Below are 16398 nucleotides of genomic sequence, written 5' to 3'. Positions count from 1 at the left end.
TTTCTCTTACAACATTAGGAATACCAGTCTTGCTATAATATTACCAAGCAAAAGATGGAGAATCAGAATAAAAAACCATTTGAGTTTAGTGAAATGTACACCTTTGGGAAGTTTGACACCTTTGAGAGACGACTTAAAAAGATTATTAAGATGCTCGAGACTATTGAAATATACTCCAGCCTGGAAGAATCCACTATTGAAGGGGCTGAAGAGATGGCAAGCAAATTCCAGGTTAGAGGTTATGTGAGAAAATCAGACAATTGTTTATTTTGCCTCAATTTATCTGGGTTTATACATCAATGCCTAATTTCTCTTCATCATTATGTTACAATTCAATTATTTTGAGGAGTACCGGGAAGTGGTGTTCACTACTATGTGTGGAATCATTCCCCTTGCATCATAATTTGCCTGGTGGGATGAGAAAGTCGGAGTGGTTCCTGCTGCAGGATGGGGAAGGATTTTATGCACATTTGTGCGCTTTCTGCCTCATTACTCATATACGCGTGCATTCCTCATCAACTCTGGTGGCAGGACAGGCAAGAAGTCAGATAACCCACCATTATGCCCATGTACCAGATTTAAAAGGTACATGGGCAAGCTTTCACTAATAGGAGGGAGGAGCAAGAGAAGGCTGCAAGCTCCGGCTCCCGGCTTCACCAACACATTCCTCGAGTATTCCCTGAAGGCAGTGCAAGAAAGGCCTCTGCCCCAGGAGGGTGCACGAGGCCATCCCAACTGACCATCATGGTCTGGGAGGAGGTAACCAGGGCAGTCCATGCCTACGCGTTGCAGAGGAGGATTGCCCTACAGTGCAGGAAAGGAGTCAACAACTTGATCCATGCTGCTAGGGTAAATGAAACTTCTACCCTTCCAACCCATGTCATCACTCATTTGTTTGTCTCATGGGACCTGGGTGTCACTGACTAGGCCAGCATTTCTCTTGCCCATCCCAAAGTGTCCTTGACAAGGTGGTGGGCTGCTCCATAATGTGGACCCCTGCTGTCCATGTGTTGCGTTATTAGCAATGCAACTTCAGGATTTTCACTCAGCCACCGTGAAAATGCAGCCATAGGGTGGAGTGCAGAGCAACTTGCAGGTGCTGCTGCTCCCATGCATTTTTTTGCCCCTGTCTTTTGTAGAGCTCACAGGGTTGGAGATGCTCTTCAAGAAGCCGTTGTGAGTTGCTACAGTGCATATTGTGCATGGTACACATTGCTGCCAGTCTATGTTGGTGGTGGAGGGACTGCGTGTTGGATGAGTGTCAAGCGGGCTGCTTTGTCCTCGATGGTGCCAAGTTTCCGGAGCCTTCTTGGAACTACACTCAGCTAGACAACTGGAGAGTAGTCCATCTCACCCCTCAATTGTGCCATGCACATGGTGTTCAAGTTTTGGGGATGAATCAAAAGGTCAGTTAGTAGCCGCAGAATTAGTAGCCTGCGACCACCTCTTACACCATATATGCTCATAACCCATCTCTGAGTTTACGCAGGGGAAGATAGCCCACAACTGGAGGGAGAGCGAGAAAGGGGGGATGCCTGAGTTCCGGCCCCTCACACAATTTGAATGGTGGGCCGCCGAGCTGGCAGGGGAGGACCGTGCCTGTGCTGATGGCAGGGGAGGACCATGCCTGTGCCGACGGCAGGGGAGGACCATGCTTGTGCCGACGGCAGGGGAGGACCGCGTGCCTGTGCCGACGGCAGGGGAGGACTATGCCTGTGCCGACGGCAGGGGAGGACCGCGTGCCTGTGCCGACGGCAGGGGAGGACCGCGTGCCTGTGCCGACGGCAGGGGGGACCACGTGCCTATGCCGATGGCAGGGGAGGACCGCGTGCCTGTGCTGACGGCAGGGGAGGACCGCGTGCCTGTGCTGATGGCAGGGGAGAACCGTGCCTGTGCCGACGGCAAGGGAGGACCCCGTGCCTGTACCGACAGCAGGGGAGGACCGAGTGCCTGTGCTGACGGCAGGGGAGGACCGCGTGCATGTGCCGACGGCAGGGGAGAACCGTGCCTGTGCCGACGGCAAGGGAGGACCCCGTGCCTGTACCGACAGCAGGGGAGGACCGAGTGCCTGTGCTGACGGCAGGGGAGGACCACATGCCTGTGCCGACGGCAGGGGAGGACCGCGTGCCTGTGCCGACGGCAAGGTCGGCTGCCCCCATCCATCCAGTGAGGAAATATACATAATCCAGGCGACCTCAGAAAATCAAGGTGATTGATATGTACCAATTTGAACCAGCCTTGGCAGTCACTCATTCTCTCCATTCTAGGCGACAGCAGGAAGAAGGTGAGCTCAACCCCCGCACCTGAAATCAGCTCCAGTCTGCAGGAAATTCAAAGGATGAGGACAACGTTTCACTGTATAGCCATCACCGCATTCACCTGCACCCTCTACCAGTCCAGAGACACTCATCTCGGTGGTACATGTATTTTAGGCTCAGGCTCACACTCTGGTGGTCATGGCACAAAAATGTATTCACAGTGGGAGGTGGCTGTGACAGCCAAGGCCTTTGGACTCAGAGGACTGCTAGAGGAGAAGCCTCTGCACATCTGAGTCAGATGACTAGCTTCTGAAAGTAGCCATGGAGAAGATGCTGGAAAATCAGCCAGATTTAGGGATACATCAGTCAGAGGTGCCAGCGGCCCACAATAGAGTGGCACGCATGGCTGAGGAGTCTGCATGTTTGCTGATGTGATGGCTCCAACATGTGAATCAAAGTCTCCATGGGGAGGATGGTGGACTGGTCCAGCAGAATGCCCAGTTTCTGCTGGAGATGGGCTCAGACTTGCACTACATCACTGTAACCGTGGGCGAGCCTTTGCAGTGGCTACATGACAGGGGGCGAGACACCACAATCTCCCTTCAGGTCTCCCTTCTTATGGACTCAGGGAGGTGCCCTTGGGCACCCAAAGGGAGGGCAGCCGTCAGTCAGACAACCCAAGGGCACCTACCCAGGAATTTCCAAGGATGTCTGGGCATTCTCAATTCCCTTTGTCTGTGACTCCATCATCTCCATAGAACCATAGAGTCCCTACTGGCCCATCAAGTCTGCATTGACTCTCTGAAAGTGCATCCCACCCAGGTCCTTCCCTCCGCCCTATCCCATGACCCCATGTATTTATCATGGCTAATCTGTCTAACATGTACATCTTTAGACTGTGGGAGGAAACTGGAGAGCCTGGAGGAAACCCATGTTGACGTGGGGAGAATGTGCAGACTCCACACAAGCAGTAATCCAAGGCTGGAATCGAACTTCAGTCCCCGGCACTGTGAAGCAGTAGTGTTAACCACTGTGCTACCATGCCGCCCTAAGCTACTCAGGCTGAGAAGGGTGTACCTGTCCTGGAGCAGGAGCCCAAAGCAGGCTGGGGCTCTCCAGACCTTGACCTACAGAGGACATCCACCAAAGTCATCACAGAAAGCAGGGTGTGGTAGTAGCAAACTGACTCCACCTCTGCTGCAGATATCAGGGAAATACCTAACTGCAGCAAAAGAGTAAAGAAAATTAAGAAGTATGGAGTGAGCACTGGTGTCACGGCTATTTAATCATCGTAAATCGTTAATGCGCTCTCACATCAACGTTATGTTGCACTGTTTGGAAATCTCCTGGATTCATTCTTACTGCTAATAGTTTCAATGGTCGCATGCACTCCCCCCCCCCCCCCCCCCTCCAAGTCGGGGGGTGGGGTGGGGGGGGGGAGCGATCAAGAATGGATCTTCCTCCCCCTAATGCATGGCTCCACATGGAGACATCACTCTTTGACAAGGGAGCCATGTGTTACAGGCCTCCCAATCACACAATTCCACTTTCATCTACTACCATTGAAGCTCTCTGGACAGATTTTGTCACAATGGAAAGACTAACACCAAATAGGCCCTTGTCAGGCAGGTCAATTCTGCTGGGAAGATGGAGGTTTATGGTCACAACTTGACTGCCATTCACCTGCATGCCCCTTCCTCCCTACCCCACTTTCTTCCCTAACTCTGCCTGGAGCTAATAGTCAATGACTCAGAGTGAATGGCAGCTCCAAACCTTGTTGTTGTTGTGAGAACTCTCTGGGCAAGTCTGCTGCCATGTAGCCTTCACCAAATAGTGAGGAATAGCAAATGAGAAAGCTCTCACACAGTCTCCACAGTTGTTAAGCTTTCCCTTTAATTGTCCAGTTGTGCTGACTTTCAGTTCCACCCACCTGAGCTGACCCAGGTTGGCACTGCCAAGGTGCCGGGGGCAGTGCCAGGCCACTGTCCAACTATGTCCCTAACCACCTGGGAGCTACAATGGTCTCTGAACCCTCCGGCTTGGTCATCAAGTTTATCCAGAGAATTCAACAGTGGCTGTGAGAAGGTGCTCATTGAGGAATCCTTGTACTTTTATGTCTGAGTGGTGCAGGTTTCTTGTACTGGTTAAAACCAGCCTCCGGTAAAGGCAAACTGTTCAGGTATGAGATTGAAAAAAAATTCCCTTTAATAAAATGAACCCAGACTTAACGGCTTAGATTTTGAGGAAGCACTTCAGAGTTATGACCATTAAGTGTTGTGTAAATAAACAATCATAATCCCTTCTTTGAAGGAGCCATCAGCAGTCACTCAAGAAGGTTGTAAAACTTAATGGAGTGAAAGGAGACTAGCCCCTGCAACACGACAGCTCTTCAAAATTGACATGCTGAGAGACAGTTCAAAGCCTTTGAAAGCCATTGAGGGAAGACTAGCCACACAACCTCCATCCTGGGGAGACCCCAACCTGAACCCCTTCAGCCCAGCCTGAGCCCCCCTAACCCCCAGCTCCCTTGAAGGACCCTCCTCTGCACCCTGGCAGCAGATGCTTTGCCCATGTGTACCCTGGAGGTGAATGCTGAGTGATACTCACCTCCTTGCTCTCTCTTGGAGCCCAAGGCCTCTTGTCCCTCCTTTTAGGGAACTGTAGTGATTGACGCCCAGGTGACTTCCCGCTGTAGGGGTCAGGAGCATGCTGGGAGGCCACTGCATTCAACTTTAATCTCACTAATGAGATTAAAATCACTGCAAATGAGTTTGGATCAGGCTCTCCCCCTTTCTGGGTGAGATCCTGATCATGCCAGGTAGAACGGGCTGGGAGCATCAGAAACTGTGTAATGCCCGGTGTAAATCATGTTTTCTCATGGCCTCTCGCCAAATTCACTGGCCCAGCGGGATTTTTGCTTGGGGCTAACGGGGCCAGAGAATCGCCCTCAATGTGTTTATTTGGGATTTCTAACAGTGTGTTTTGTGTACCAATAACATTGGTATATTTTATGAATTAGATGAGGGACAGTCTCTCATATTTTGCACCTCAGCATAAGGACATGTGTTGGAAGTAAGCTAGACCATAAATCTGGTGTATTGATTGAATAGTCTGCATGACTTTCTGTTTTTTTTATATTGCAGGTTATTGTGTCTGGAATGAAAAAGCAAGATTATAATATCCTGGATCACAAAAAGACTATTTTCGATGCAGATTATAAGCATTTTACCGCACAGATCAGTGACTTACATGTTTGTATTCGTTTAAAGATCTGAATGAGCAATCTTAGCTTCGTAATATGTGGGTTTATTTAAAAATGCATGCACATTGAATGTGGTCTCAGGACTGGGTTAGATAACTCCTTGTTTTATTTCTGGATTGAATCCAGGGCAAATTGATGGGATAAATATCTCTTGTTCCTGATGTTTGTGAGATTTTCAAGTGAAATGTGTTCTCTGGAGGACCGGGTACATAGCACACAACTATCCTGAATAAGCTAATTGTCAGTGCCATGTAGACAGTGTGGAAGAGTGACCTTTGTATACAATTAAAATATTACACTGATGCATTAGAATTAACTCTGAGATTGTGCAGTCTGAATAGTTTTTACTTTACAGTATGTACCTGACTTATCACTGCATCATCCTAGCATTTAGTGCACAGAGGGAAAAGTTCCATGGAAGTAGAATATTGACTGAAAGATTTGCACCGTACTATTGTGAAAGTGTTCTTGCACACTAGAAAAATGAAAAAAATAAGCAGAACGTGATTAGAATTGCAAATGTTGAACAATTTGTCAGGGGAAAAACAGTTGGTGCAGCAGCATTTTCCTAATCGTATGTAACATCACTTAGTATAGCTTTCAATTATATGTAGAAGTGATCAAATCAAAACAATTATTTGGAGATAAAGGCAAATGACTGCAGATGCTGGAATCTGAAACAAATAGAGAATGCTGGAAAATGTCAGCAGGTCTGATAGCATCTGTGGAAGTCATGATGTGGAAATGCCGGCGTTGGACTGGGGTAAACACAGTAAGGAGTCTAACAATGCCAGGTTAAAGTCCAACAGGTTTATTTGGTAGTTATTTGGAAAGCTAGTGGCGTTTGCCTGTTGGACTTTAACCTGGTGTTGTTAGACTCCTTACAGCATCTGTGGAGACAGAATAGAGCTAATGTTTCGAGTCAGGATGACCCATTGTTAGAGCTGGATTATTATTTGAAGGCATGTTTGCCAATAATAAAACCATGGCAATTGCTTTAACATTTCTTACATTTATCAACAATGATTAGGCAGTAAAAGGTTAAATTTCCTTTGAAGTTCATCCCTACCGTACCCTACCCTACTTTTCTATGTTTCTATTTGGATGGAGGGTTATAGGTAGGCCTAAAAGGTAGGGGTACGTTCGGCACAACTTGTGGGGCCGAAGGGCCTGTTTTGTGCTGTAGGTTTTCTATGTTTCTACGTTCTGGATTTTATTCCACCCTCACTACTGGTAACTCATCAAGTCTCCATTGAAAAAATTGACTTCATTATTGAGGTGGCTAGGATGAAAGCATGGAACTACAGGTAACAGTCAATAGATGAGAGTGACTGCAAGGCAGTAATTTGTTTGAGTTTGCAAAAATGTCAATAAGTGTCAGCTGAGATCAATGCTGCCTGAGTATTTTAATTTTCTATACTTAATTTAATTTTGAGCTGGAGAACAACATGGGAGACGGTGGTGAAGTGGTAATGTCACTGCACTAGTAATCCAAAGGCCCAGGCTAATGCCCTGGGGCCATGGGTTCAATGAATAAATCTAAAATATAAATCTAGCCTCAACAAGGTGACCATGAAGCTATCATCAGTTGTCGTACAAACATCTGGTTCACTAATATCCTTTAGGGAAGGAAATATGCCATCCTTAACCTAGTTTGGCCTACATGTGACTCCAGACCCACAGCAACCCACAGGTTGATTCTTAAGCACCTCTGAATGGGCTAGCAAGCCCCTCAGCTTGCCAGTCACATCCCGTTCCAACACTTGCACTTTAACTTTCAGCTGAAGAGTAAAGCTCCTTGCACACTTCAATAAGTACCAACTTTAAAATCAGCCTTTCATGAGTTGATGCATCATTGTCATGTTCCAATCTCTACATCTTCAAGTGAGATGGCCAAATGGCAGGCATTTTGGGAAATATTTCTGCTGTAGTTTTTCATTAGGTCAAGGAAGAGGGTCAAGGTGACCAAAACCTAGTTAACCATGGAAGTAAGAAATTCCTGTTCCCAGTTTCCGTGCTTTCAGCCTTGCTATCATAATGCCACAATATGCTTGAAGTCAGTTTTGTTCTGGGACACCTGGATACAGCGAATATCATAGTTGGGTTGCTGGAGTATATTTCTGTAAAGGAAACCCATCCACTTCTCATCTATTAATGTAAATGGAGAATTGAGTGAGTTCCTTTACAGGCTTACACTACAGAAAGCCTGATTTTTCAGTATTAGCTGCACCCAGGTGATTCAGGACAGCTGGTAGCTGATCCCAAATCACCTTTCCTGTGAACTTCACAACTATCAGAGACAGAAGAACTTGGATCCCATCAATCTTCATCAAGTCTGAATCTGGTTCCAGAAATGAAACAATGGTGTTAAAACCTCATATATCTTTGTATTAATTTACAAAACCAGTTAATTGGCATTCATACAATGGTTTAATCCCTAAACACTGCTGATACTAACTCTTTGTACAAACATCAATGGTGGAATTGTATAAACTTAGTCCCTGCTGAAAAGGTGGGACTGTTTCTGGGTCATGAACCCATTTGATTACTTAATGGGCTTCACCGAGGTTCTTTCACTGAACCACAGAAATATCATCCCATCTCTGGGTTCCTCGGCCAATCCTGAGGGTGGGCAGGATGATGTGCCTAAACAAGCAATGGAGGATAACTATTTAAATGGACTCATAATGGCAACACTAAGTGAGACCCCATTATAGCAACACTAGGTGAGACCTCACGATGGCAGAACTAAACGAGACATTGAAGGTACGAGTGAGAACTAGGAACTCGGTGTAAAATGGAAGCAAGATGTAGGAAGGCTGCACTCTAAACCCCCCCCCCCATCGCTCCGCTGGGTTTTAATCTCCGTATGCAGCTAAGTCCTTCTTCCCTTGGCAGATAAAATTCTGCCACAATTGCCTTGTATGTGTATATTGTTATAGATCATTTACATGCTACATGTGTTTTTAATCAAGGTAATTTGTTGGGGTTCTGCATCTCTGATCACTCACCTAGATGGGTTGTTTAATCTTGCAACCCAGAATGTATGACTAGTCATTCAAAAATCTAGCTAGTTTCAGCAGTCCAGGAGTTGGAAAGAAAACCCATGTAGTCAGTTCCCAGGATCATCCACCATCGAGCAGATGATGAGATAAATGTAACAAAGTGGCATTAGCACAAGGTTGGGATCTGGTTGTTTGTTGCTTCTTGCCAGGAGATGGACACCCAAAAGAAATAGAATAAAAGTGAAAAAAAGTGGTGTACATTATATCCACATTCTTAACTTTAATTTGACAGGTTGAAATCAAACAGCTCATGGAAACACCTCTTGACTGTATCTCAAGCACTCAAAAGGCCCTGTCACTCATGGTGAAGTTTGAGAGGTAATACTAAATATGTCGCTACAAATGTACTGGTGCCTTTGAAGAATCTGTACCTTCCCATGTTTCTTTAGAAGGGCTGTAGGCTCTACATTTGGCTCAATATAGGCTTTCTAATGTGAAAGTGGAGTGGGGATTTGTTTTTAGCGCTTTCTAGCCTCGTGATCCATATCCTCAATAATTTCACAATCACAGATTTAGAAGTAGTGTTGCGCTAAACCCTTGCTGGATTAACATAGCTGACTGGTATCTTGATTCCACAATTACAAAGTTCTCACTTCGACACTAGTGTGCAGTGGCATAGCCTCTCTTATTCACAGTTTTTTTTAGACAAAATCCCTTGCATATTGTTAGCTGGCAAATATTCGAACCTGGAGACAATTACACAGCAATTTGAGCCATAGTCGACTTAAGGAAAATACTATGCTTTAATTAACTACGTTCAGAAGAGGTTTTGAGGTTTTTTAAAATCCTAATACATGATCAACTTAATTTCAGGCTTGGAATACCAGATCTGGGAATTGATAAACAATTTCAGAAAATACTCCATAGTTACAGTAAGGATATCGACCTGGTATCCCAGATTTACACTAAAGAGAAGACTGACCCTCCAATACCACGCGACTTTCCTCCAGTAGCTGGAAAAATCATTTGGGCTCGACAACTCTTCAGGCGCATACAGGAGCCCATGTTGCTGTTTGAGCAGAGGCCTGGTGTTCTGCAGAGCGAGGACGCAAAGTCTATCATCCGTAGTTATAATAAAGTAGCCAGAGTTTTGCTGGAGTATGAAGTGCTTTATCATAGAGCCTGGATGCAACAGGTATGCTCTTGTTATATATACTAAATACAGTTTATTTGGTCCTGCACATTCTCTCCAAATATACGTATACAGCACTTGTATACAGCCTTGCTTATTGGATGAATACAAATTTCATATGAGCCCATTAAAACAACATGGGGTTGCTTGACAGTATGTTTACCACCACATTTGCTGAATTAAGCATGTAATATTCCAGAAATATTGTCAGGTTTCTTGCTACTTTGCTACAATTTATTAATTGCAATACAGTCCACCTAGTTACATTAAGAAAAATATCCAAGAGAGATATTAAATCTTAACCATCAGATTAAGACATTTTATTAGTAAGGCACCACTTCAAGCAACTTAAGTGGAGATTCACTACTTGTGCAGAACTTTACGTCGTGGGAATTGTTTCGATCCTTGGTCAAACCCCATTTGTGGGGAGGTCTGGTTAGACAGCAATAATGTTTTGATTAAAATAGCCAAAATTTAAGATCTAAGACACTTGCTAATAGAATAACATCCATGTTCCCACAGGAAATGGACCTGGGTGGTCCCCAAGTGTGAGATGAGCCTGTTAACAGCTTTGCACAGTAAGAAGTTTAACAACACCAGGTTAAAGTCCATCTCCACATCATGACTACCATAAACAGCTTTGCAGGCATGATATGTTTCAGTCTGTGAGTCCATTGGTTTTGTGACCGTAATGTCTTTACAATTGGATGTGAGATTCCACAATGCTGAAAGGAGGATTCTATTATTGTTGTAATCCTATTGGTAGCTTCTAGAACAAAGTCCTGTGACTGATAGCAGCCATTTTTGGATCAGCAAAAAGTCCATTTTAAAAATAGCAGAAGGAATAAAATATTATTCTGATACATACAGATACTATACATTCTGATTTGGATTTCTTTTCTTGACACAACATAATTCTGTTTCAGATGGACAATATTCAACTTGGTCTCCAGGCATCTCTACTGGTGAAGCATCCAGATACTGGAGAGATGTTTGTGAACTTTGATCCTTATCTGACAGTCCTGATAAGAGAGGCTGAGTGCATGGCTCGAATGGGTTTAGAGATCTCCCAGACTGCAAAGGCACTTCTACAAAAACGGCGTTTTTTGAAAAGGATGTACAATAAGCTGCAGGTATTAATGGCTACCACTGAGTTTACACAGTGTTAATATGTGGAGGATTATGCTTCTCTTCACAAGATATAGCAATGTATATAGATGAACATTGTCATACAAATTGATCGTCCAAATTGATCTGGCAGACACACATGAACTGTTTTATGATGTTTATTTTTGTTTTAATACGTGTCCAGTGTGGAAAGGTTCTCCTCTGAATTTATTCTGTGTGGCAGCAATGCAGGGTTGGCCAGCGATCAGGAGGCCGTCTTGCGACTTTGGGCTTCTGTTCATGTGCCGATCTCCACTCTGACAGATTGGCGCATGTGCAATGGCCCGCTCAGCACTATGCTGCCGGCCTTGCCAGCTGGAATAGGCCCCGCCCACAATGTGAATCTCCCTGAGGCACTCTGTGATGCACAGAATGTGGAAGATTCATTTTGAAAATCCCGCTAAAAAACCAGCAGGAGTTACTCCCGTTTTTACGCAAATTCGGCACTTAGAATTTCTTTGGGAGAATCCCGGCCAAAAACCTTCCTTTCTTTAGCATCGAGTTCCCATACTTTGAGCACAAAAATAGATCAATATATTTTTCGAGACACACAGGTGTGTGTCAAGGCTATGATCTTGTCTAGTTTCTCTGACAGTTTTGAACTACCCCAGTTTAATGTTTCTGTATTACCTGCTCATGAGATTGCTGTCTTTAATTGTTCCTCGCATCAATTACTGATAAGGGGTAATTTTAACAATTAGTGCACCTTGAAGAGCTTTGCTTGATGAGTATCAAGGAATTGTAACCTCAGTAACTTTATCCTTCCATCAAAATTATAAAGTGAGTTGAGGATCCTAATATTCTTTGTGGTTATTTCCAGCTATTGCTCGAAGAGAACTCCAGAGTACGTGCAACAATTAAGCCGATCTATGAGACCCTTATTGCACCTCATGTGCACAGGATTGATGAAGCTTTTCAGCCAGGTCTTGTATCACTTAACTGGACATCATTAAACAGTGACTTGTTTGTGGATAATGTATACACAAAATTAGGTAATTAATTCTATTAAGCCAATTCCTTTTACGTCAGCTTTGACTAAAGGAAGCTCATTTTTATTTGGATTATTGTGCAACATTTGCCTGGCTATCCATTAAACACTGTGAGGTTAAAGAAAATGGAATATGGGAAAGACGTTTATCAGGTGGTTGAACAGATATTGCGCATTTTACACTATCTCTTAAAGTCAAAATTACTCCAAGTTATTTGATAAATAATGGAGATAAGATACCTAACAGAATTTTTTATTTTGAGTTTCTCACCATATTCAATGGTCTACGTTTTGCAGTTGCAATTGCGAGTGTTTGCAGTCATTACTTTTGCAAAATTAACAGCAACTTCTGCCATCTTCACATGCAGAATTAAACACAAAAATACAGAAGCGGCTATCAGTTATTCGTCGCTCCTCCACGGGATGTGTTGTTGATGACCTCATTTGTACATATGACTTAGGAGCAGGAGTAGGCAAATCAGGCTCTGAAACCTGCTCTGCCATTCAATAAAATTATGGCTGATCTGATTGTGGCCTCAAATCCCGATTCACTACTCTGGTAACCTTTGACTCCCTTGTTAATCAAAAATCTATTTAACTCTGCCTTAAAAGTATTCAATGATCCTGCTTCCATTGCTCTCCGGGGAAGAGCGTGCACACATGGAAATCTTGGAAATCACAGAGTTGTCACAGTGCAGAAGAAGGCCATTTGACCCATCATATTTGCACTGGCTCTCTGAATGATCAATTCACCTATTGGTGTTAGGATCCCTATTCTTCCTGATATATGTTAATAACCTAAACCTTGGTGTACAGGGCATAATTTCAAAACTTGGGGATGATATGACATTTGAAAGTATTGTGAACCATGAAGAAGGTAGTGTATAAATTCAAATGTACACAGACAGGTTAGTGTAATGAGTGGACAAGTGGAGATGTAATTTATTGCAGAGTAGTATGGAGTGATTCATTTGGTAGGAAGAATGCAGAGAAACAATGGACTGGAATCCACCCCCCCTTCCTCCCTATCACAGCGTGTTTTCTGGCAGCAGAGGCAGCTCACCATTGGCCAGTGGCAGGATCTTTCGAATCCTGAATTTGGAAGCAAAGGGACCTGGGTGTATATGTGCATAAATCATTGGAGATGGTGGAATAATTTGAGAGAATGATTTATAAAGCATATGGCATTCTGGGTTTTATTAATAGGGACATAGAGTAGAAAAGCAAGAAAGTTATGTTAAACCTCTATAAAACTCTGGTTCAGCCTCAACTAGAATATTGCATTGTTATAATCTAGGTCAGAAACTCCAAGGTATTTTTTGAAGTCAGCCTCGACCATACGTTTTGCACTTTGAATTTGGCTAGGATAAGCATAAGATGTTTCACTCTAGTTGTGATTCAAACGACCCGCTCGGAAGCTTTTATCAAACAAAGTTTATTTAAACATACAGTTAACATATAGAAAGAAAATTAGCAATAACTTTTACCAATTACAAACAAAAGAAACATTATATTGTATAAACCTTGACAACCAAATGCACTTTTCCAACCAAACAAACCTCCTTACACCCGTCCCAGGTTTAGTAGAGAAAATAAGAATGCTCACGTGATGCTGGAACTGCAACTCTGCAAAACCTGCTGTGAATTAGTCCTTTGGATGGAGAATTGAAACTCTGGCTTCTCCGTTCTGGAAATCCCAGCACCTCAAAGTAGAGAAAGTGCTACTGCTGACCTCTAGTTAGCAAATCACCAACAGTAAAGTTTTCATTCCAGGAAGACAAGAAAGACTGCCCCAGCTAGCCAGCAGAATTTCCAATGCCAGGGAGAGCTACAGAAATGCTGCTTTTCAGTTTGGAGTCCAGTAGCTTCTAACTAGCCAGCAACCAAAATTGAAAGAGAAAGAACTCTTGGGAGAGAAAAAAGACTGTCCCACCTGATCTGTCAATCATTCTTCCCACAACAATTCAAAAGGTCATAAATCCCAGAGAGTGCATTAGGCCCAGATTAAACAAACAAAACCCCATTTAAATCATTTAAGCAGCAATAAAATATGCTACTACAGACCTCATGGTGCCAATAACAAAAACAAAGAAAAAACACAGGCCTGCTTATAAACTGCAGAGAACATGATTAAAAATACATTTCTTAAAGGCACAGTTGAGTCACAGCATTCAGCTCTGGGCAGCAGACTTGAGGAAAAATATGAAGGCATTCGAGAGGGTCCAGAAAAGATTCACAAGACTGGTTCCAATAATGAGGAATTACAGTTACGTAGGAACATTGGTGAAGTTAGGATTGTTCTCCTTGGAGAAGAGCAGGTTGAGAGGAGATTTGAAAGAGGTATTCAAAATCATGAGGGGTCTGCACAGAGTAGATAGGGAGTACCTCTTCCCATTGGTGGAAGGATCAAGAACCAAAGGGCACAAATTGAAGTTTATTGGCAAAAGAAGCAATGACAACATGAGGAAAAATGTTTTCACACAGCAGGTGATTACCATCTGGAATGTACAGTCTGAAATTGTGGTGGAGGTGGCATCAGTTGAGGATTTCAAAAGGAAATTGGATCATCATCTGAAAAGGAAAAGAAAATCAGGGCTACAGGGAAAAGGCAGGGAAGTGGCACTAAATGAATTGCTCTTTAGAGGGCCAGGACAGACACAATGGGCTGGGTGGCCTCCTTAGGCACGACAACCATTTTATGATTATATGAGTCACAGTTACTGCTAAACAGCCTCTTTGGTGATGAAAACTAATGAAATGTCGAATTTCTCTGTTATGGTAAAACACTTACTGACCTTTCAGCTTCTACCTCAGTCCGACGTGAATATCTCAATTTTATTTATCTCGCGCTGTAAAATTATGAAAAAATTATGAAAAAATGCTTTTAACTCCCCAATCTGCTGTCCATGAGAATTCTTCAATGGGATTGACTGCTTAGCTTGCACGATGACGAGAGATCTTCTGTGACTAATGCCGGGATTAAACTAACATTGAGAAAGGCATGCAACATCAATTTTCAGTTGACTGCAATATTCGGGCATTGTAACACGATGCATTTATAAAGGCAAAGTATCATTGTATGCAACCAGTAAAATAGTATTTTCAAACCCCAGTTGGTTTTGTTATTTTAGAGCAGCATAAAAGTTAAAGTTTATTTATTAGTCACAAGTAAGGCTTACATTAACACTGCAGTGAAGTTACTGTGAAATTCCCCTAGTCGCCACACTACGGCACCTGTTTGGGTCAATGCACCTAACCAGCACGTCTTTCAGATTGTGGGAGGAAACCGGAGCACCCGGAGGAAACCCATGCAGACACGGGGAGAACGTCTGAGGATCGTGGGATTATATTCATTGGAGTTTAGGAGGTTGAGGGGAGATCTGATAGAAACTTACAAGATAATGAACGGCTTAGATAGGATGGACGTAGGGAAGTTGTTTCCATTAACAGGGGAGACTAGGACGCGGGGGCACAGCCTTAGAATAAAAGGGAGTCACTTTAGAACAGAGATGAGGAGAAATTTCTTCAGCCAGAGAGTGGTGGGTCTGTGGAATTCATTGCCACAGAGGGCTGTGGAGGCCGAGACGTTGAGCGTCTTCAAGACAGAAATTGATAAATTCTTGATTTCTCGAGGAATTAAGGGCTATGGGGAGAGAGCGGGTAAATGGAGTTGAAATCAACCATGATTGAATGGTGGAGTGGACTCGATGGGCCGAATGGCCTTACTTCCGCTCCTATGTCTTATGGTCTTATGGTCTAACGTGCAAACTCCACACAGACCGTGACCCAAGCCAGGAATCAAACCCGGCTCCCTGCGCTGTGCCACCGTGCCAACCACACATAGATGGTAATAATCATGAAGGCTAATATGTTCAACAGAAATCTTTATATGTTCTAGTTATAGCAAAAGGAGAATTTTATAAGCTCCAATTGATGTGAAAGTAGTTCCATTCATCATCTTCTTCCATTTTCTGAATTTGTGATTACAGATTTTCAGGCCTTTATTTGAATTGTTCCAATGTTTCTGTCCCAAAGGAGAAATTGATTTGCTGGTTCGCAGAATAAATGATCTTGTTGAATATCGTATTGACTGGATCCTGCAGGATATGAGCACCACATCACTTTGTGAATTTCCTGAGGATACACCATGGCCATGTGAGGAGTTTTTAAGCTGTACACAGGTATAGTGGCATTGTGTTGGCTGTCCAGGGCCCTTTAAAGCAGAGCCCGTTAATGGAACCAGGTCCTTGTATATTCTATAACAGGGCTGTCCTACCTCTTCACCTAGAGGGGCTACATTTCAAATTTCTATTCACTCAAGGGGCCAATGAGCAAATTTCAGAAAGATAACATCCGGCACAATGCACATGAATTTGAAAAGGGAGGTATGAAAGGAAACAGCTTGCTGAGCAAAGACAAAAGAGTAATAAATAAAAATCAGAATTAGAGTGTAATATGGTGATTGTGTGTGTGTCCGGTGCACTTACAGTTTCAGACTGGGCTTCTTGCATCTTGCAGGTGGCTAG

General features: G+C 43.7%; 1 protein-coding gene across 1 annotated transcript in view; it reads left to right on the top strand.

Annotated features, from left to right (window-relative positions):
• LOC144493103 (dynein axonemal heavy chain 5-like) overlaps window positions 1-16398 on the top strand; it is a 214417-nt gene that overhangs the window by 29005 nt on the left and 169014 nt on the right. Inside the window, exons 11-18 of the mRNA XM_078212005.1 lie at window positions 19-243; window positions 2480-2485; window positions 5402-5509; window positions 8818-8903; window positions 9399-9720; window positions 10644-10850; window positions 11705-11876; window positions 15908-16053. Coding sequence (XP_078068131.1) covers window positions 19-243; window positions 2480-2485; window positions 5402-5509; window positions 8818-8903; window positions 9399-9720; window positions 10644-10850; window positions 11705-11876; window positions 15908-16053 — 1272 coding nt within the window. The remainder of the gene's footprint in view (window positions 1-18; window positions 244-2479; window positions 2486-5401; window positions 5510-8817; window positions 8904-9398; window positions 9721-10643; window positions 10851-11704; window positions 11877-15907; window positions 16054-16398) is intronic.

The sequence above is a fragment of the Mustelus asterias genome, chromosome 4, assembly GCF_964213995.1.
Source record: "Mustelus asterias chromosome 4, sMusAst1.hap1.1, whole genome shotgun sequence".
Classification (NCBI taxonomy): domain Eukaryota; kingdom Metazoa; phylum Chordata; class Chondrichthyes; order Carcharhiniformes; family Triakidae; genus Mustelus; species Mustelus asterias.
Note: the sequence above shows the minus strand (reverse complement) of the source record. Positions and strands in the feature narration are given on the sequence as shown.